Source organism: Choristoneura fumiferana, chromosome 17 (genome assembly GCF_025370935.1).
Source record: "Choristoneura fumiferana chromosome 17, NRCan_CFum_1, whole genome shotgun sequence".
Lineage (NCBI taxonomy): Eukaryota > Metazoa > Arthropoda > Insecta > Lepidoptera > Tortricidae > Choristoneura > Choristoneura fumiferana.
Genome location: NC_133488.1, coordinates 5930294 through 5953814, shown reverse-complemented (window position 1 = coordinate 5953814; position 23521 = coordinate 5930294). Strand labels below are relative to the sequence as shown.

At 36.2% G+C, this 23521-nt stretch overlaps 1 protein-coding gene across 8 annotated transcripts in view; it reads left to right on the top strand.

Annotated features, from left to right (window-relative positions):
* The window catches only part of pdm3 (POU-domain protein pdm3), a 214660-nt gene that overhangs the window by 7081 nt on the left and 184058 nt on the right, over positions 1–23521 (top strand). For 5 of the 8 annotated variants that reach the window (XM_074100554.1, XM_074100561.1, XM_074100555.1 and 2 more), the window contains exon 1: positions 6991–7105. In XM_074100554.1, the coding sequence (XP_073956655.1) occupies positions 6994–7105 (112 nt within the window). In that variant the 5' untranslated portion in view covers positions 6991–6993. Of the gene's footprint in view, positions 1–349; positions 457–6990; positions 7138–23521 lie in introns of those variants that run through there. The other 3 variants (XM_074100558.1, XM_074100559.1, XM_074100560.1) reach the window with 3 other exon arrangements.

Sequence of the window (23521 nt, the reverse complement as noted above, 5' to 3'; positions counted from 1 at the left end):
TTGGGATTTTTTTTAGGACACTAGCCCATTGTTTACGTTTTATTTAGTCACGCGGAACTTTAACTAGCTATATCTTCACATTTTTTTAAAGTATTTACAAAAGAAAAAATACTTCCAAGAAAAAATCTTTTCTGATAATCCAACTGACGGACTAAGGTAAACGTACGAGTGCTCGACACTGTCCCAATAGTTGGCATCCTTAATTTTATGTCATTAGCAATAGAAGTGACAGCATGGTGCCATCTATTGGGCATTGGCGTGTCGGGCACTCGTACGTTTACCTTAATTAGATTTTTTAGGACATTATCATTGTTTAATTACGTTACTCGCATTGTTTTTCTCTGTCCAGTCGCTGCAGCAGTCGAGAGCAGACCAGCAAGCTGTTTTACCCCTACCTGAAGACGTCTTCCCTACACAGGGACTTCCTCTTCGCCAGTGGCTCCGGTAAGTGCCAAGGTAGAACATTTTTTATTACAATCGCTATCACATCATCAATGCATAAATAAAACTACGAAATTCGAAAATCGAAGTTTGTAATTTATTGAATCAGGCGTTACTTTGCGAGATCCATATCAATGAACTAAAAGAATTTGTGAATGTGGAGGAACAGCGTGAACACGCATATCTTGCATAAAAGTAGCTATCACAAGCTCGCGGGTGAGCAAAGAAATTCTTATAGTTCATCGAAGTTTGCGTTGTACCGTCCCTCTCACTCTTGTATTAAATAATATAAGCGTCAAGCAAGATAGAGATACCTACGAAATTCGAATTTTGCACTTTGTGGTATATAGGGCCATCCTATGGTAGGTTCGAGCGTTCAAATTCCAACCGTCTTGTTTTCGTGATCACATTTTATACGAATTGGACGTAGTTTTGATGGCGTTTTCATTTGTAATTTATTTGAAGCCACCAAGATTAACATAATTTACAAATTGTATAGTTATGTAGTTATGAGTGTGTAGTATTAAGAGGCCATAGGTAGGCCATCATGGTTTTTTTGACACAATTTATTATCCACCCTGACATTAAATACAAAAACAAAAATTAATTTGAAATGCATGCTCGTCGTCGGTTTCGCACCAAGTAGTCGACAGAAGGTTCAAATAAAATAGCCAACAGCAAGTTCTAATAAAGGACAACGCGTAAAAATTAGCCAAGTCTAAAGGAGGAGCATGGAGGATTCCGTAGGTACAAATTTAGAAACAAGCAAAAAATTTGTACTCTCTAGTGTTTGGCGACGTTTATTATTTTAAACTCTCGCGGTAAGTATCTTTTAAAAACTTACGAGTCTAGCTTTAAGAGAGTAGTGAATTATTAATTTATGTCTAAGATCAGCATTACCACACACGCAGACCATAAATTATACTTACTTTTCTACTAAGCTCTTCTAATTTGAGAGCTACGCTACACCGGTACATGAGATAATTAGGCAGAGCGTAAACAAAAAACTATAATTAATAAACGTTTCAAAAACTAGAAATCATACAAAACCAGAGAAAGTTAAAGATATAGTTATCATAATGGTAGCGTTGATGCATAAATTATGAGCATAATTACAGGCTGTAGCATCTGTGAAATATATCTAAAAATACATATCTAAGGTTTTAATCTGGGCATGTACTAAGGGCTATAAAAACCATTAATAATGAAGTGTGTGTTTGTGTTGTTGGAAACAGTAATTTTTAAGGTCGTAACGGTTTAGTGTAAATTGTTTATTGAAACTATTAAAGGATTAACTGAGCTATTGAGCGGAGGGATAGTGCTGTTAACGAATAGAGTATTAAGATTAAAGAATAATGGCTCGAGAACTGGTATTTGTTTTATAGTTAACTATAGTAGCTATTTGGGGCAGCGTAAAAACATTACAACTAATAATATTATAAATGCGTCTATGCGCGCGCGCGCGTGCGTCTGTGTCAAGATTGTTTACCCTTTTTCTAATGCAAAAAAAAACAAAGTATAGCAATATTACACCTAGCCTCACTGGAAATTTCAGAGCTGGCCACACTGGGAATTTAAGAGCAGGCTACACTGAGAATTTTAGAGCTGGCCACACTAGCAATTTTAGACTTAGCCACACTGAGAATTTCAGGTCTGGCTACACGGGGACTTTTAGAGCTAGTCACACTGGGAATTTTAAAGCTGGCCACGCTGAGAATTTTAGAGCTGGCCACACTGATAATTTTAGAGCTGGCCATACCTATTAGGAATTTTTGGCTATTAGGCTTATTTTTTCTTGTTTAGAATAGAATAATTTTACTCTCAGTGTATTTTTTTTATTTAAAGTTCTTTTGAGGCAATTGGTTTTTAGGGTTCCGTAGTCAACTAGGAACCCTTATAGTTTCACCATGTCTGTCCGTCTGTCTGTCTGTCTGTCCGCGGCTAAGCTCAGAGACCATTATTACTAGAAAGCTGTAATTAGGCATGAATATACATATCATCAGTCAAAAAAATAAGTAAAATATTTTTTAGGGTTCCTCCCATAGACGTAGTGGGGGTGATTTTTTGTTTACTCGGCTAACCCTATAGTGTGGGGTATCGTTGGATAGGTCTTTTAAAACCATTGCGGAGTTGCTAGGGCGATTTTTCTATTCAGTGATCTGTTTGCGAAATATTTAACTTTAAAGTACCAGCAAATTTTCATTAAAATAGAGCCCCCCCCCTCCAAAATCTAAACTGTTCAGTGGACAAATTTGAAAAAAATCAGAATGGTAGTAAGGAAAATACTGTTTTTATTTCCATTACACACATTACAATACAATACAATACAAAGACTCTTTATTGTACACCAGACAGTAAGCGATACAGAAAACAGATACACAGAGAAAAAATTACAAGGTGAGCAATAGCCGGCCTTATCGCTTAAGAGAGATCTCTTCCAGGCAACCTTTTTTACAGAAAGAAGGAAGGACTATTATTCTGACTTCTCTAAATTAAAAACTTTAAACTTTAGCACATACAAAAAATCATCATAAATCTATTTCTTACTTATCTTAAAGTAACTTGACACTTTTCCAACATTAATAGGTTAGGTGGAAGTCTTATCTTTAATACTCACCAGTTTAAGTATACCTTCCGCCGCCTAACTTTGCCTAAAAGTTCAATGCCACGACTAGTAGCACAAAAACTATAAAGGTATAATTCCAATAATTAAATAGGCACTATACCGTTAAGCGATTCGAAAATAATCCGGGAGTAACGTAAAGACGTCGCATAAAAAATGTAGATATCTCAAAATTGCGTCAAAACTGACTATTAATAATACTTATGTTAAAGTTCATTAGAACTTTTAGGCAGATTTATATGGCGCGTGGTATAGTTACTGTTCTTCTTCTAAATCTGTCCATTACGAATAGATATTAGTTATTACCTAAGCATTTTATACGAAGTGATATAGTTAGGCGTCCATCGCAAACAAGCCCGATTAGATCGCCTCCGAGAACAGCCCATAAATCCGACCCTAAAACAACTGCTCTGTTTAGTTTGGAAGCTCCTATCCCAGTAATTATACAATAATTCATACTTTAATAAATACTAATAAATCGTTCGCTCACTCCGCCGCCGCTCGCATTATCCACCATTATTACCAGATGTAATTACAACCAATAAATTACCAAATAATACATCAATCAGATGTGTTATAATTTTCTCATATTTTTTTATTGTTTTTATCGGTCGGCCAGCAATTTTATTAAAATTATAATGCACCGGCCGGTTTAAATTGGGGTAGCTCCGGGCTAAGCTTGCCTTTAATTATATATGTAATGTTTAATGATATATTCTTATAATAAGCTACCTGATGTTCGGCGGGCATAAATCAAATATTTCATTAAATTTCCAACAGCCGCAACCCTTCATTTGGTGTTGTTATTAGGGTCGGACTGAGTCCGCGAAATCCACTAAAAACTTGTATTTTTTTCGGAATAACGATTTGCGACTTTGATGAATGGGATCGATTAAACTTTATACTTATATACTTAGCCACAATTAATGCTAATAGATAGGGCTTAAGTTAAAATTGTGTGCTCACGGCAAATTAGTTTTAAACGAAAGTTAACAAATCTCATTTTCCCTTAGCACGTTACCTACATCGTAACGCTTGCGAATTTGCGATGTTTTTTCACTGATCAGTTTTTAATTTGACTAAGCAAAAGCAACGCAAATAAAATGATTTTGCTTGCGAATATATCGAATTAAGCTGAACCTTTGATGAAAGATTTCTCGAATTTGTAAATTTAACTCTTGAGTTAATAACATTTGGCTTTAAGAGAACCGGATTGTAATTAAACTTCGACTAATGATCGCCGTGCGTTGCACTCTGTGGTTTGAAGGTGTTATTGTTATTCTGATCACCAATATACGTAACACTTAAGGTTTTGTAGTCACCGACGTAGCTCGAAGAATTTGTAAGTTGAAGTAGCAATACGCAGGCTGCGTCGCTCGAAGAATAGATAACCGTTAGGGGAGAAAGATTCTCGAGTGGCAACCACGAACCGGAAGATGCATCGTTGGCAGGGCTCTCACCAGGTCGACTGGTGACATCACTAAATTTATGAGTAACCGGTGGATGCAGGTGGCAAGGTGGCGTTCTGAGTTTTGTTCAACAGTGGATATCTTATTCGAATATTTGAAGAAGAATTTACGTAGTAACGTAGTAACTAGAGGTACATAAAAGTAGGACAGGGCGTCAAAAATCTTAAAAGCATGCGTCTTCTGGAAAGCGACAACTCGGGGTAGCATTAATTCTGGCAAAATTAATTCGGTCAAACGATACCCCTTCCCAGGCCACTCGGAAGACAGTAGTTTATTTGTATGTCATTACGCTACCAATTTGCTAGAGTATATTTAAAGCCACAAGTAGCCTTTTCCTTTCGTCTGATTCGATTTGCTCGACCAATTTGTTTTTGTCGATGCTTGTTTTAATAGGTCACAATATTGAATAAACAAAAATTGTTTTAAGTACAATCATATAATATAGGTTTGTGATTTTAGAATAAATGGTTTGGGTTTTTTCAAAAAAATTGTTATATTCGATGGCAAAAAGCAGAAACGTAGTAACCGCCAAATGGTCAAAAAAAAATTGTGTATCCGGAATCAGCAATTTTTTCTGCGTCGAATAGTAGGTATGGGTTTTATAGCTCTGCGACGCTTAGAAAAAACTGAACACCAATTCAAAACGAATGTATTTTTTTGACCATTGCTACATCAAATTGATTTAAACACTAAGAAAAATAGCAAATTTTGAATCAAGTAAGCTTACGCTAATTTCGATTTTGCATATTTCAACGAGTACGGTGGTTGCAGCGTTGTCGAAATCCTGTTCAGTGGCAGATACAGTGTTTATGCATGTAGTGTAAAAATGAATCAGGATACTTCCTGCAGTTTATCGTATAATATATTATTTATGATCGATGTTTACTGCATTTAACGTGAAAGTGATTAAATAAACAAGTCATAGTTAAGTACAGCATTTGAAACACATCGTGAAGTAGGCACGACTTCACTTTACCGCAATTAAAATATGCGCTCGTGAGGGTTTAGTGGTCGCATACTGCCTACGAATCGGTCCGCTAGTGATCGCCGAGCAATATCGTGGGTAGTGCAAATTTTGTGCGTGCAGTGTCTATGAGTATTAGGTTTAGTTCTAAAGTGTTTTTGTTTGGGTTTAATCGTTATTTTTACTATTTATCATCATATCAGCCTTAATACTTCCACTGTTTTGTTGCATAGAGGTTGCTATTATAAGGTTGCCGGTGAGCAAAATACCTAACTGTTTTCTGTTTATTAATTATGGAAGCCTGTTGAAATTTTACAAGGCAGTTTAAAGCAACGTTATGCAATATTTTTATAGTGCATGAAGGTTATTTAGTCGATGTAATTGTAAGACGATAAGTATTCCTACTGGGTATTTAATTAATAAGAAATCCTTATGTTAACATACGTAACATTGTTATTTTCACTCATTTTTATTGGCCGGTGCCACCTAACATATTTCAGTCAGTTATTTTATCGAATGTGATGGCACGTCACGCATTTTGGCGGTTACTACGTTTCCGCGTTTTGCCATCGATTGTTGTGAGGATTAAGGTCGGATTCGTACAATTTCGTGAAGTTTTTTAACTCTTAAATATAATATCTCGCATCGATCGGGAGTTCAGAAATGTGGCTCACACCTTCTCCTTAAATGTTGAAAATATTCATTATTATTATCATTTTATTTTTTTGTTTATTGTATTCTTACGTATTATTTATATTTTATTTGCATATAATATGCGTATATTAATTTGTATATAGTAGTTTATTCTTATGTTAGGATTCTTTTATAGATTTGTGTATTATATTATTTAAAGTATTGTATTGTAGCTTCCACTATCTATTTTAAGGTAGAGATCCCTTAAAGGGATAAGTTCGCCTTTGTACATCTATCTCAGTGTTTGTTTACTTATTTAGTACAATAAAGAGTTTACATACATAATATCAAATAAATAAACTAAAAAAAAATCATTGCTCACCTGCGACCTTATGAGAGCCACGTTTATGCAAGATATGCGTGTTCATGCAGTTCCTCCACCTACACTCCGTACTGTAAGAACACACGCAAATCACACAAACCCATGTATCGCCACTACCAGAATACACTCAACCAGAGCCCATCTTCAGAGCAACACAACCGTACATCATGCTACCAGATGTTAGACAAATAATGTCAAATATTATTAAGAAGATTAACCTATTACCTTTACGAGTACCTTTTACCTTGACGTCACAAAATTTTGTAATTAATTTTTCATTCAAATTAGAACTATTTCATTTAATTATATATAAACTGTTAAATAATTAGTATTTTATGACTTATTAATAGTTTTTGTGTAGAAAAATCTTAAGTGACACATTATTGGAAAATTATCAACCTGGTGGGGGTTATTAAGATGATACTAATGCATCATTAGTGTTGCATCCCAAACTCAGGTTCATTATATTATTAAAGTATTGATGGAAGCGAAAGACTACGCACGAATGTATTTCTTATTTGTGACAAGCTGCTGCCAAAGCACATCAGCATCATTATCATCATCATTGGGCATCATTATGACCAATCATCGAGGTAATATCATTCAACTCGTGATTAATTCCCAGGTGAGTAAATCGGGGTTACTTTAAAATGCAGGGGTTACTTTGGAAAACAGTTTTTACGCCATGTCCTTATTTTTTTAGACTATCTGTAAAAGTGAAACCAGCTTTCATAAATAACCTAACTTTTTACTTCATTTGCTCAATCGAGCTATGAATATTTTCGTTTTTATAACCATTTTAAATCCATCAAATAGCCCTAAAATTTCTTAAAGTAACCCCGGTTATATTAATAACTATTCGCTTACAATTGTAATTGTTTTTAAGTGTATTAATTTATTGAATCAGGCATTACTTTGTTCACCCACGACCTTACTGTTAAACCTTCATGTTTATATTTTTAATATAAAACACCCTGGCCATTTTTAATATGTGTATGTTTTTAAAATATTATTCTATTATTCTGTTTGTCTTCCTGTCGTCTACAGTCACTTCTTTCGTGTGTCACTTACTGTAAATGATATACTCGTTTCACCCTGCCACTCTCGTTTCCTACATCTGTGTTTACGCTATCCTCGTGTTTACGCAGTTCTTCCACATCCACACTAAGAACACACACACATAGCTGCATGAATACATATTTCGTCACTACTTTAAAAAAAACTCGTGGCTCAAAATAGATAATTTTTCTGAGTGAACTTTATAGACATTATATCAAGGTTCAATTTGGTTTTAGATACGAGATTTTTTCAAAGTAGTGACGATTTGTTGTATCGACATGGTGTCGAGTCGATCGCCGGCATTCATCATGCGGTGACCGCAACAGCACGTTTGACGTTTCATTCAACGGATCGACGGACAAGTCAAGAGACGAAACGCTAGGTGATGCAGCTGCGCTGTTGCAGCTCTGGTACGACGATGGACAGTTTTTCACTGCTAGAGGGAAAACTAGACCCGCGTCGACGCAACGTAGGTGTGGCATACGAGTACAACGCGTTGATCCATTGTGACAACGCGACGCAACGCAACGCATCAGTGGGGTACCTCTCTAAGCGCATCAGTGCAAAGATCACGCTAGTTTGGAACCAACTTAATTATGGTCGTCGGACCGACTAATGTGAACACAAAATTCATTGGCCGAAGTAGTTTGAAACAAGTTCAGCAAATCCATTGGGTGAACTCAATAATATCTTTAATAATAATAATAAATTTACTAAAACAAATCAGTGAATGTACAATTTAAATAAGAACTATGGTAAGTGGGTAGCGTACCAGAAGGCTGGCAGCATTGCCGCGTTGTATGGCAATGCTGATCCGCTGTGCCAGATATGTTCCAGCCTTCTGATCACGCATCAGCTCCACGAGTTCTTTAGAGCACTCTTTAAAGACTCTGTGGGCTCAGGGTCCCAGTCTCTCCAAACGGTGCAAACACGTACTCACTACTTAGTTGTGCGTATTTGCGCCGCTTGAGGAGTTCGGCCGAATTGGCAGCAGAACCAGCCTTTAATGAAGTGCCACGAAGGGGGGACGGCGCCAGAGTATCTGAGCACGTCGCGTCCCAAACCAACGGCCGTCCCATCTTCCATGGCGCCAGCGTCATGCCGTCAGGTCTCTTGACATTTCGTGCAAGGCCGGTCGGTTCTAGAATAGCCGGCTCTCCTGCACTGGCTAGAGCCCACGGATGAAATCGTTAAGGTTAGAATGTCGGAGGGCACGCCCTGCACTTCTGCTTAACCGTAATTATTTATTTATTTGCCCATAAGCCTTATTTTTAGGACTTTTAGAGCTAAGTCTCTAACAACAGTAATCCATCTACGTCTAAGAGTTACTTTTGACGAATTAATGGAGATATGATAAAGTGATAAATACCGCCATTAGAAATGATAGTGTCATGGAACGTTTGAATGACGGCTAGACTAACTAGATATGCAGATGATAAGTTTCTACGTCTAACTGCTTTAGCTTAGAGATGTAACATCAATTAAATACTCTTATGCCAACCTTTGAGTTTGACATGATATTTGTAATCACAATGTTTCGTTTCACCGATTATCATAATTTATCCTAGTGTTCTTTTCCTGAAAGTGTACTTATATCAAAATATCTCAAAAAGTTCCATTTGGATTGCATAAATTTAGAGCTATAATTTTGGAGTGCATAATTATTTATGTCATAATATTTTCAACATAACCTAACCTTGCATACTTTTCAGACCGTTGTTCGTATCTGTGGGAGTCGTAGTTCTAACTTAACCTATACCTAACATAATTGTATTATTTTTATATGTTATTATTAGCATACTTCCTAATTTATTTGATTTAGCAATAACATTGTTTACTTTCAGAAAATATAGAAACGTACTGTGGCCTGTGGCATTAACTAATGTATCTATAATTCGTGCGTTGCACTTTTTGGTACTATCAATTATAATGACATTCAAAATTAAAATGATTAGAACTACAATTATGACATGAAAAGTATTATGCAAAGAATAATTATGACAAAGAACTCGTATGAAGAAAGTTATTATGCGAAATGAGTAATGCAAATGACAATAACCTTTCTTCCCCGAAAAAATCCAATCTAACTTGTGTATTTTTTGGCAAGTTATTCATATTTTTTTTATCTTATCATATAGAGTAATCAGCTTAAATGCAAAATATTGTGTAACAAAAAAAGAACGTGCAAAAACAACTACAAAACCTAAACTCTCAGGGGACATAATTAAATAAGCCGAGCCTCAGACTAAATTAAACAACTTGATTCGTTATTGAATAATTATTATTATTATTAATTTCGTAGTAGGATAATAAAATAACATGGAAAATGATCATTCGACTAAGCCACATGTAAGGCGAAATATTTTACACGGTAAAGATTTCTTTTAAATTATAATTTTGGATTAAACTAAACAATGCGTTGTCCTTCAATTATATTTTTAGTCTCTGATCCTAATTAGGCTTGTTAACACGTTAATGCTGGTTAATTGTGTACCAATTAACTGCTCATTCTACGATAATGTTGTAAAACGCGTAAAATAATTGTCTGAAACAGTTATGTATGTAATGAAACCAGTGCTACTATTTTTTTAATGACTCTATCGATTTATTGATGATTTCGCTAATACCAAGGTTGAAGACATTAATAGTTTTATATAATTCGCGGTTAGATTAATATAATACAATTATTAGACTTAATGACTTCGTGAGAAAGATAAGTCACACGCTAATAAAACAACGGAATACATGCTCCTAAGGCTGCGTTTCCACCAGAGATGTGCGAGGTAGCTGAGCGGTGCGAAGATGTGGAACGTTGTTACCTACCTACTGTTTTAACCAGAGATGTGTAAGGTAGCTGAGCGATGCAAAGATATGGAACATTGTAACGGTTTTTACCAGAGATGTGCGAGCGAGGTAGCTGAGCGGTGCGAAGATGTGGAACGTTGTGACTGTTTTTACCAGAGATGTGGGGAAGCTGAGCGGCGCGAAGATGTGGAACGTTGTGACTGTTTTTACCAGAGATATGCTGGGTAGCTGAGCGGCGTGAAGATGTGGAACGTTGTGACTGTTTTTACCAGAGATTGCTGTGGTAGTGAGCGGTCGAAAGATGTGGAACATTGTGACTGTTTTTACCAGAGATGTGCGAGGTAGTTGAGCTGTGCGAAGATGTGGAACGTTGTGACTGGTTTTACCAGAGATGTGCGAGGTAGTTGAGCGGTGGAAGATGCAGGAACGTTGTGGTTTTTCCTAAAACTGTGCGACGATTGACAACGCGGATTGCCAGAGTATGCAGGGGTTATGGTTAAACCCCTACCAGGATAACGGACGGCAGGCACAAGAGATGTGCCCCAGTTCCCGGTCGTGACGCTAAGGACTTTGCCATAGTGAGGCGTTTATGGAAGGTGTATTATGACGTGTTAAATGACCTTGGAGTAGTAGAACGGACGGACTTTTGGAACATTTAGCGCAGTTTTAATTAGATGGAAAACATAACTTGGCTATATTAAATATAGTTAAGTGAAAAACATAAAGAGGGAGAGGGCACCATTATCTTAGACTCGGCCACCTTCTGTACTTCGCGAGAATACTCAAACATCACAGGTGGCTTAGGGTTCCTTGTTAATAGATCCTCTCTAACAACATTAAAGAGATCTCCAGTGTGTCGAACAGGGTAGCGTACCTGATACTTCGGCTATCAAAACGATGTAGCATGAAGTTTATTTAGTTGCTTGCAATACTTGCTTCTTTGAAATGATTATGGTTCACGCGAGCGAAGCATGCTCACTTGCAAGCTTGCTTAAATGTTTGCTTGCATGATTGCTTGCTTGCATACTTGCTTGCAAGCTAGCTTAAATGATTGCTTAAATGCTTGCTAGCATGCTTGCTTGATTGCTTGTTTCATTGAAATGTTTATGGTTCACGCGAGCGTAGCCGCGGGTAAAAGCTAGTTCAAACATATAAAAGTGACATGGCATTTCTAATTGTTTTATATACTTACTAGTATATTCCCGCGGCTTCGCTCCTCTCCCCCTATTCTGCTATTCGGGGCGGAGACAAACTCTACAATCCACACCATAAAGATCATAATAATCTGTCCAGCTGTTCTCGAGATATAAATGGTGTAACTAATCCAGCTTTGTTCTATAATGTATGTAGATTTAATATTCCTTTGCGGCAAATTTTGAGAACCACATTGCGTTTGTGGGGTTATTTCGGAATACAGAGATTGAAAAAATCTGTAACTATGGATATTACTAACGAAATAAAAAAATAAAATCGAATGGGGTAATTTCAGCCTAAAAAGAAATATGAACCTTGAGCCAAATTATAATAAAGTCCACCTTTCAATAACACGCAGAATAACCCCGCTATATTCCGAAATAGCCCCTGTGCAAAAAAAATAGGTAACGAGTTTTGAATTCCAATAGTTTCCATAAATCGATCATATTTTAGAAATTTTTTATAAGTATATAAGATCGATTAGTGGAAACGACAGAAATATCCTAAACTTTAATATAATGTACCAACTCGGAGTAATTAACGAAATTACAAACGTCAGCGAGAAAACACTCAAAAATACATACGTGGTAAAACCCCAAAGACTATACTTGGTTTGAATAGGTATTTAACTAAATGTAAACAAAACATAAACAACGTCAATTGGTGTCTTAAATATTGAAATTCCCCCATTAAACTATGTAAAAATTTACATTTCTGTATTGAATACACTAGTCTAGTTTGTATTACAATGATACAATACAATACAATACAAAGACTCTTTATTGTACACCAGACATAGTAAGCGATACAGAAAACAGATACAGAGAAAAAAAAAGATAAATTAGTAAAATGTTTAAAATCCTTGAATGTACCAAATCTGGCAGCAGAAATTTGTTTACATTTAGTTAAATACCTAACCAAACCAAGTATAGCTCTAGGTGCTTGTTCAAGCTTATGAGCTACAGTCGCTTACAGACAAATAACAAGTTTTACTTTCCCTCAGACCGACTCACGTTTGACCGGTTTTTATTGTTTGTTGATATGAAGTTCATTTATCTTTATTATCATTCTGAGTTTGAGGTTTGTATGGAGAAACAGCGCAAAGAAAAATAATCAGTTTCTTGTAAAGTCATTAACTTTTACTTATTTTTTACTCGACTGCCCGAAGAAGGGTTATTTTATTATTTGTTGTTGTAGCGGCGATTAGCTGTCTATCTATGAGAGTTCTCGAGAAACAGCCTTTTGACAGACATACATACAGTAATATGGCCCATTTTTTACAATTCCGGTACTATAAATCCGTTACGGTAAATATTGTAAAACATTGCCCTACCTTTATTAAAAAAAAATCACTCATACAAGGATTTCTTTAAATTACTTATGTTTTTTTTTTAAAGAAAAAAGCACAGTACAAACTGAATGTTTAGAGACATCAATTTATCATACTAAACGCATCCTGTGTGAGAAAGTCCTTAAGTAACAAAAAATATGGATAACTGACAAAAGAAAAAAATACGTGTGCGATGGTTTTTGAAAATATAACTGATAGACTAATTATAAATTTTTCGGAATCTAACATATAGAGAGAAGCCCTGTGACTTATAGTTCGATATAGGTATAAAGGCCGAGAAAAAAATATAATTTTGTGCATCTTAATTCTACAGAATATATAGCAACAATTTAAAATGAAGCATTTAGGTTAATTAAACTGGTTGATTAGTGAATCCAAGGTAAAGAAGAGTTACAATTTTGTGAAATGAACCCTCTTCGTTTGGGATAGTCTGTCGTGGAAGATGGACGCAGCGAGCTTAGAAAAATGGAGGCGGCATTCTGAAATAATTATTTATACGACGAAGTAGGATTCTCATAATTCTAAAAGAAGTTTATTTTTTCAACCCCCTAGTGAAAGCGAGTTTCCTTGCTGGCGGGTTTGTTTGGTTTTAAAAGACCTATCCAACGATACCCCACACTACAAGGAAAAAAAAACCACCCCACTTTACTTAAAAAAATGTTTTTGATTTTTTTATCGTAACCATTTAGTCGGCATAGTTTACATATATATTCGTGCAAAATTACAGCTTTCTAGCATTGATAGTTCCTAAGCAGAGCCGCGGACGGACAGACAGACAGACATGGCGAAACTATATGGGTTCCGTTTTTGCCATTTTGGCTACGAAACCCGAAAAGGGGTAAATAAATAAATTAAAGAACCACCTCCAATATTTTTTTCAATCCACGCCCGAAAGGATCCAGACGGACATTTGAATAGCGTCTCATTATCTTTAATTATATAGATTCGTCGCTCATTGTCTCTACCTATAGCTATATACCTTAACTCGTTTATTGACGTTAAATACCTTAATTGTACTTAATTTGCATTTGTTCACAGCGTTTGCATTTAGTTTTATACTTTGAAATAATTTCAGTCGAGTCTGATTAAAACATTTCGAAATTGATTAAAATTTGTAGTACCTACAAGCTTTTTTAGGGTTCCATACTTCAAAAGGAACCCTTATAGGATCACATGTCTATCTGTTTACTCCGAAGCTACTGAACGGCTGAGTTGAAATTTGATTCATATCGCTGTTTGATTCGATAGTATCACAACTCAAAAAAAAAATTCCGAAGAGTTATAAGAAACACTTCTAAAGTGTTTCTGTGCAGGGCTCTCCTGAAAAAAAAATTGTGACACTATCCAACTAAAGCAGCGATATATGTCGGTGACGCAAAGACAGACACGTAAGGCAAATAAATGAATTTTAAGCGTGTTGACCACGTTTGCCAGTAAAATTATACTATCTATTAATTTGAACTACAAACGAACAAACACCTAGCACTTTTTTGTAACCTTTTTGTACTTATAATTTGCACAATAAAGATTATAAATAAACAAAAAACAAAAACTTCTTATAGTAATCGTTTACGTAACATTAGCAGTTATATATATATAATTATGAAAGAGCATTCACTGTCCGAGTGGAATAACATGCTTTTATACCACATATAAACTATCATTCCATACGAACAGATCTAAATAGAGAATCTTATCAACACTTAGGGGAAAAGGGGAACCGGGTAAAAAGTGTAATTATGTTAATTATTTGGGTCGTAATGCTACTATCCCCCTCCCCCCGTCATTAATACACCCCCTTTCTTACTCCCTTTATTATTTCGTTTCAATTATTTTTGTAATTATCTTTTTATAGCAAGCATAAAAACACGAAAAATAACTGAACGTTAAATGTAAGGTTCGGTGTTAGATGTCACTGTTCGGTTTGTTTTTGGCGCCTGCTTTTGTTGCGTTTGTGTCTCTTTCTTTCTTTATTAGATAGTAAGAGAAGGATGCGTGCTGCAGAGTTATAAAGTAAATAGACTAAGGTCGTCTTGTAGTCTTTTTAAAATCTCGATTTGAGGCTTAAACTGACGGTCCTTGTATGGATCTGACAGGACTTAAGACCACTTAAACCTAGATTAAAAAGCCTGCAAGTGGACGTAAGATGTGGTTATTTTGACATAAAAGGCATGGTGGAGCAAGTAATTCGTTTACTTACATACTCGTTATATAAACTTTTGGTTTCGGTTTTGACATAAATTGGAACATAAATGAAGACCACGATACTAAACATTCAAATGCGAATTAAGTTAAATCCGGAATTAAAATTCAACTGCCAGGCTCATAGTCAAGTGCAATATGTTTACAAAATGTTAAATCATCATGTAAGGTCACGACTGTTAATTTGGGACCCACTTAATTTCGAATATCCTGTCATTTTATATGCAATGACAGATATTAATCTTAAAACCTAAAATTGCTAAAAGTGGCTCCGAAGCGGTAAAGTTTCGTGTGCTCTGCCTACCCCATTTGGGAATACAGGCGTGATGTTTGTGTGTGTGTATAAAGAGTTTCCGTGCACACATACATACAATTCAAAGGATTTTTTGATGAAATGGGTCTCAAATTAACGCTCGTAACGGTATTAGCTTATCACAGAAACGCTCATTAATTTTAACGCTATGAGTTTTAATCGGCGATCAGGTACCAATTTTGCTAATTAATTAATTAGGTACCTACAGTCCCGCTAAGGCTTATTTAATACGAGACGGGAGTGAGAGGGACGGTATGATACGAACTTCGATTTTCGAATTTCGTAAGCCCTGATCTAAAGGAACACGCGTGAGGCCACGCGGAGAGACTAGTAGTAAAACAAACTACTATTGTTCGTTAATGATCGCCATCTATTCAAGTTATTCCTATAGCAGCGGAAGCATTAAACATGTAATCACGTAAGTAGATGCGTGACTACCAACAATACGACTTAGATTTGCCAACCCTTTGAGAATCTGAATAGACAAAAAACTACAAGCTATATTATACTTTATTGCGTAAAGATAAGGTCCTATGCGACAGCGCGGCTGCGTGGTTTAGTGCGTAGATTTAATGAATGGATTTTTATGATCATATGTACAGATGGCGTTGTTTAATTGAGCAGTTTTAAAATTCGAATACATGAAAAAGTTAATTTTTATGTTATTTAGTATTCGAGAGCATTTTCGCCGCTCGGTTTAACGTCAACTGAAGACATTTTCAGAACAAAAGAACAAATTTATGTACGAAAATATTGCCACATTCAAATTGCCATGCGTCAAAAATGTATAAAAAAATAAAAATACAACCGAATTGATAACATCCTCCTTTTTTGAAGTCGGTTAAAAAACAATGCCTCCCTCCTTCAATTTACTTTTTTATTCTATCGTAACTGCATTGACAGTACCTACTGTATGCGTGTTACTGGCCAGTAATTTCCAACTTATGTCCTCAGCACACAGCAACATTAGTCGAACACATTTAAAGCTTGCCATTAATGCTCCACGCACGTACAGCATACCTAATAATAGATGAACAATCAATGGGCACCGGTCACTTTCGGTTTCTGCCAGCGTGGCCGTGTGTTATCGCATGGCGGACACGTGGTGAGTGTTGCCAATGTTTGTTTTATTTTACCCCGATTTTATAGGTATTGTAGGTAAATGAACTACAAACCTTTTACCCCGTTTGTGCGATACACTATGTTCTTCTGTCGGTTATTCCACAATGATGTCAGAGGGGTGCTAACGTGCAGTGAGTGCAGTCTCTTCACTGCAAAGACTGGATACGTCAGTCACCAAAGTTCAACGCCGCTCTCAGCAGAAGCAATAAGCTAAAAGGCTAACAGTGTGTGCGTGCGTGAGTGTGTGCGTTTGTTGTTACTCTTTCACACTGAAACAGACAAATTAAGATGACATTTAGTATGTAGCTGGACCCCTGGCATAACACAAAGGTTTTTTATTCCGATATTCCCACGAGATGCATATAAAATTTAAAATGTTATTAACTAAGTCTAGACACACGAAATTTTGTATAGGGATTATTATGACTACAAATATAATGAGGGTAGTTATATAAAGCATGAATTAGGTTGATCCGAGCTTCATCTTTGATTTACATACACCTACTAAACATGGCGTAGTCAGTAGGATAAATTAAAAAAATACCAGCCAAGAGCATGTCGGACACGCGCAAGATAGGGTTCCGTAGCCATACGAAAAAATCAAGTAATATTTTACTAAGGATTTTATATTTTGTACAGAATGTTTGAAGTTTAGGCATATTTTATACCTTAAGTTGCTATATTTTTTAAGTACATGAAACTGACCGTGATTGGCTGATGTTAAGTGTAGATAAGGTCAAAGGTACTCTTAAATTACTAATAACTAGTCAGCAAACTTAGCCGTCATAGTTTTCCTTGTAAATTTGATATACTTGGTTGCATTCGAAACGCGTCAGTGTCACAGGTGGTTTGTGAGATGTGTGTGTGTTCTTACAGTGTGGAGGCAAGGGAGCTACATGCCCACACATTTGTTGCATAGACGTAGCTATCGTAAGGTCGCGTGTGGCCAAAATAAATGTTTATAATTCAATGATATGTATTTATTATTGGATATTATCGTGTTTCATAAAATAAATGTATTCAACGCGGAGCGGATGTCTGTAGCAGTAGCGTGGAGTGAACATTTTTGTTATATAAGCAATCCAGAGAATGAGAAAAGCGTGAGTTAGGTATACCTTCAGAATCAACTGTTCGGAATTAGTGTACACAAGCTTTGCCATACCTACTTGTCATCATTGAAATCATGTACACAATTTAGGCAACCCGATGGGAATCGAGTTGTTACGAAACCACGTCACTGGTAGCTAGATATCTACATGAAGCAAAACAGAATGGTACCCGCATTCCGACTGTAGACAAGCGCGGACATTAAAACCCCCGAAATCGAGAGTGTACACCGTATCTATTATTATATTTAGCTGGTTTTAACCTCGTGAAAGTGAAATGATCGGGAATGTCCGATGTTTGTCCGTAAGTTAATTTGGTTCGCGCCGGCCGGTTTGCGTAATCGCTTTGGGGTGATACGTTTGTTTGCATGTCGATTGTTTTGTCGCCAGTTATTATGACCTAATGACTATTAAGCCAAGTTAGACTTGCAAGAAAAATCGTGCAAGTTGCATTACGTTGCGACGCTCGATTGAACACTACAAACTCGTTGGCTTTACGGCCTCGCAATGTAATGCAACTTGAACGATTTTTCTTGCAAGTATAAACTATGCTTTACATCCAAGACTACAAAGATTTAAACTTTTTTACCCACACTACTTTGTTAAATAGTTTTTATTCAAAATTTCATTTTTACCTTTTTTGCTGACTTTACTTTTTGTTGACTGTACTTCCACTTTCATTTAATTTACGTACGTGTACCTACCAAATTTCAAGTCGATCTGATTACTTACTGGAAATATTTCAAAATGGCCATGCAAGATTTGACCCTACCTAACACTCAGGGCAAGTACAATAAAAGCTTGTAAAAAATACACCAGTAGATACAGTTATTTTTTACAATGTCAGCCATTACGCCACCGATAAAGCGAGTCAGTGTTGCCACATCAAAATAAAAAATCTTTATAAAGTAAAATGTACTTAATCAATTGTGATATATTTAAGGCCATACCATAATCAAAGATGTGAGTTAATTTTGTAATAGCCACGATTTTATGTAAGGACTCTGAGTAAGGCAGTTAATAATAGAAATCGGTACAAATATTTTTTTACTAACTACTTATGAAAAGCTCGTGAATCGTGATAAATAATAACAGAAACACAAGTGCGAGCCCGAGCTCTAACTGATGAAAGATGCTCACTAGCCTGCCACAACTATTAATAATATATATATACATATATATATATATAAACAGTACATGTTCATATACCTTGTATGAAATTTTCATTACAAGCCAACCATCAAAGCTTTTTCATAGTGACGCAAACTTTATCATCAAAACAGTCAGAAATTCATAACTAATAAACACAAGCCCATAATCATAAACAATATCACCTAAACAGCTATAACATCCCTAACACGAGCAAATAAACAAACTGACACACACAATAACTCACACACATAACTCACATTCCATAATTCATCTTAGTACATCATTAAATCATACATTAGCACATTTTGCGAAGCCCCTTGGTGCCGCTATAAACTGTTAAACTATTAATACACCAGTTCAAAGACAATGGTCATAATATGACAAAGGGATGTTTTATTAGTCCAAAAAGAATAAGTTTGTAATATATGCGCGTCGAGACATAGTCGTGTGCATATTTAATTCATCTCTATTAAAAGCTGGCAGATGTAAAATTTATGAAAGCTGCCAGCGTTAAAAAGTTTTTTTCTTTAGTAGGTATGTTATTAGTACTTTATTCGTACATTTACCTTTTTGTCGGCAACACTTAAAGCTAAGATTTGTGGACTCATGTGACATTATTCGTGTTAAAATTGACTGGCAAACTTAACACTGAAAAATCTTCTTAATTGTTTTTCCAGCCAGTCACGAAATTGTGTTAAAAATGTAACAGACCATAACATTAAGAATAAAATATTCCAAATTCGAAATGATTAAAAAAAACTCTGTCTAGAGGTGCGTCGCGTCGCGTGGAGTGTGCACTCGAGCGACACTCGACGTTCAAAAACCTCTCATCATTGCCCACGAGTGTCCCGATCACTTCTTATTTCCGAACGCTATTGTTCACAATTTCAATTTTTTACCTCCCTTACATTTTTTATTATTCTTTCCATAAATAGATTATTTAAAATTGAATGGACTAGATTATTTATGCAAGCGTTAGTAGGTATGTGTATAAAAGTATATAGGTAACGAACTGATTAAAAAATCAACATATTCACAAAGCTCGCGTTTCCGAACGAAACCCTCGTTAGAAATCAACCGTCACTGGCCGAAAAAAATAATTATAAAGCGCGCGTAATTCTTATTTCGAATTCAAATTAAAGCCGCTTAATGCGCGGGAGCGACCCGTTAAAAAAAAGAGTTGACGAGTGCTCGCCGAGGGTGGTAATTTTTCATTAATTTAAGTTCACCATTCCCTGTTTTGTTTGCTTTTAATCGCATTTCTAATTAATCCCGTCGAGAATAACGTGACAACTGTCGACTATAGCCGGCCATTTTTTTTTCTAGCGAGTATAGCAGATGTCGGGCGATTTCCATTTGTTTCTGAGATTAATGATTCGTTGCGATTGTGAATTTTTCCGGTTGACTTTTGTTGTTTTAGAAGCAATTTGTTCGCTTACTTTTGTAGCGTTCGTTATAACGCGAATGATATTCGTAACGAAAGGAATAGAAATGTGCCGAACAAAGAACGTAGCGACCATAGCGCTCACAATAAGAATTATGTGCTTGACAGAACCGAATGAAGTCATATTAAAAATAAAATATTATTTTAAACATTTATGTTAAACCTATTGAATATTTTAATTTTAATTTCACACACAGTTTTATTTTAGATGAGCCAAATGGCCTTTTTATTACTTACCACAAACCAATGTCCTTTCTGCCATCTTATTCTATGATCTAGGGGTGTCAAAACGCGATGGCAACGTATTGCGGATACATAAAGGCATTAATTTATGACGTAGACCGACCACGGTGCGGTTGGATGCAGCAAAAGTGGCCGTTGCTGCTAATGCATTAGTTGACCGAATTAAGCTTTAACTTCATATAGTATTCATATCGATGCTTGCGTAATAAACCCTTTTATAATTAAGTACTTAGTTTAGTATTTCAGGCAGTAAAGTAAAACCTTAGGGTAAAATAAATTCTCTTACCCAGCAGTGCAGCAACTAAGCGGTTAGAAAAAACCCTTATACATGAAGGATTAAGCAATACACGTAAGCAATACGTAAGTTACAGAGTATGAAAAATTAAAAACCCGACTGCCATAAAAACTATATTTTATGTAAAATCTAAAGAAGAAAAAACAAGTCTACTTAGGCTACGTCCTACGTAGGCGATTCAAAGCGAACAGAATTGCGGAGCGATCCGATGCGGTAACACGCAAATGCAATACGAAGCGGCGCGACGCGGCCGCCTTGTCCTAGGTACGTGCACGCGAAACTACACTGATTACCGACGCCGCGTCACAATTTCGCGCATCTGGATTGGTCACGTAGGAGACTTCAATAGCTGTCGAGTGTTTGTCTCTTTCGCGCCGGGCCGCGCCGCTTCGCATTCGCGTGGGATTCGCTCACCTCACCTAGGACTAGGACGCGGTGTTAGTGTCTAAAACGCTGTGTAAGTTAAAGTTCAACAGTCTTGTCTATTCAGGACTAGCTCTAACATACCCAGGTAGGGCTAGGTAGGGTAGGGTTCAGACTACCATGGATCATTTTTAATTTTATACTTTTTTATGTTGATGTGAAAATGGTACCTTTAAAGTGTTTATCACTTATAATTATTTGGCTATTAGCTTTCATTCGACACCCACGGTTAAAAAAAGATCATCCTGCATATTTTTCTTCGCGGACCCCATTTTGCAAAATTATAAAATGACGCACCGACTGTTTTGACATAATAATAATAATAATTCATTTAGTTCGAGTAACTTAGTGACTCATACATATATCTTTTGAAAACCGTCTAGCCGTTTAGACTGCAGAGAGGACATACGTACTATTACATACTTAATATTTTTTTTATGTAGCCCATAATATGTCCCACTGCTGGGCATAGGTTTTACTTACACTTATATGCAAAAAAAAATACGCTCTAAAAACCTAAACCTTCTTTGGAAAGTCGGGTAAAAACTATTGTACCTTACCAGTGCGCCCGATGTGTGCAGCGCGAAGTGTCGCGTCTGTAATCAATTGGCTACTCTGTGGCTGGCTACAGGCTGGCACAGGTAATGCATCGTTGACGCTCTGTAGACGCGCTGTCATTAATCTGTGCTTTGCATGTAGGGACGTGCCTTCGATCAAGGTTAAATAATACCTATTTTTTTTATTCTCCTATGAAACATAGTAAATATACTGTCGGAACGTTTGTCACAAACAAAATTTTTTTTTAGTTTTTTATTGTACCATTTTGTCGGCATAGTTTACATATATATTCGTGCAAAATTACAGCTTTCTAGCATTGACAATCCCTGAGCAAAGCCGTTGACGGACGGACAGACAGACAGACATGGCGAAACTATAAGGGTGCCGTTTTTGCCATTTTGGCTCCGGAACCCTAAAAATTAAGCTTGAGGTCCCGGGTTCGATTCCCGGCTGGGGCAGATATTTGTATGAATAATACGAATGTTTGTTCTCGGGTCTTGGATGTTTAATATGTATTTAAGTATGTATTTATCTATATAAGTATGTTTATCCGTTGCCTAGGATGGATGGAGCATACAAGGTTTGCTTGGTTTGGGACTAGGTCAATTTGGTGTCAAGTGTCCCATGATTTATTTTTATTTATTCCTTCCAAAAACAATTTCACCACTTCTTCGCCTACTCTATTTGTTTTCTCAGATTTTGCCATGGAATTTTACTAAGTTACTTGCACCATCTTTGTAATGACCCATTTTTTAGGGTTCCGTACCCTAAATAGCAAAAACAAAACGCTCCTGGACGTTTTTTTTTTAAACTAAATCGGCCGGCGTTTAGTTATCGACTAATATTGTCTGAATACGGCTTTAGAGCCATATAAGCGCCTCGCGCTTGTAGTTCGTGTAACAAAATAGTTCTATAGCTTTTACACTAAGAGTAAAAACCATAAACACCCTCGTAAATTCTTACCTCTCGCTGAAGCCACCTAGGGTTAGTTATTCGTCATTTCAGTCATGTAAGTTACCTAGTTAGTTAATACATACAAAAGTTAGTTAATAAAAAAAATACATGTCACTAATGAACATATTCGCTGTTGGCATTGAAATCAAAATCATTATCATCCCAGCCTTTACACGTCCCACTGCTAAGCACAAGCCTCCTCTCAGAACGAGAGGGCTTGGGCCGTAGTTCCCACGCAAGAAATAAAAATGTATTATTTTATTTTCACCAAAGCTCAGCCGTATTCTATTAGTTTTCCAATATTGAAGGTAAATAAATCGAAAAGCCAAACTTCATGCTAAATTACTAATTGCATACAAACTAACACCAAGTTCTAAGTAAAGACGGACTTGCCAAGTATTCTATCTCTATCACGCTGTCTCTGTCAATGAATATGAGCTCTATGGCCGAAGTAATAGAATTCTTTTTCCTTTTCTAATAATCTCTTAAACTGATCCTACTGTTAGAATACTAATTTAAGGCGTATGTTCTCAGAATTTATATTTATATTCGCTATTATTTTGCTATTACAAAGTTGTTGTTTTTTAGAAAAATATGGCGCTATCCATTGGAGGACAATTTTGCCAGTGTCTAGTAGGTTTTGCCGTTGTACGGTAAAAAAAATCTAGAAAACGAAATATGAGACGTAATGGTGGATGAACGATGACAGCGCGAAAACCCTATTACAAAGTGTTAGGTTAGGTAAGGTTAGTAAGGTTAGTAGTTAGTTAGGTTAGTAGAATCTAGAA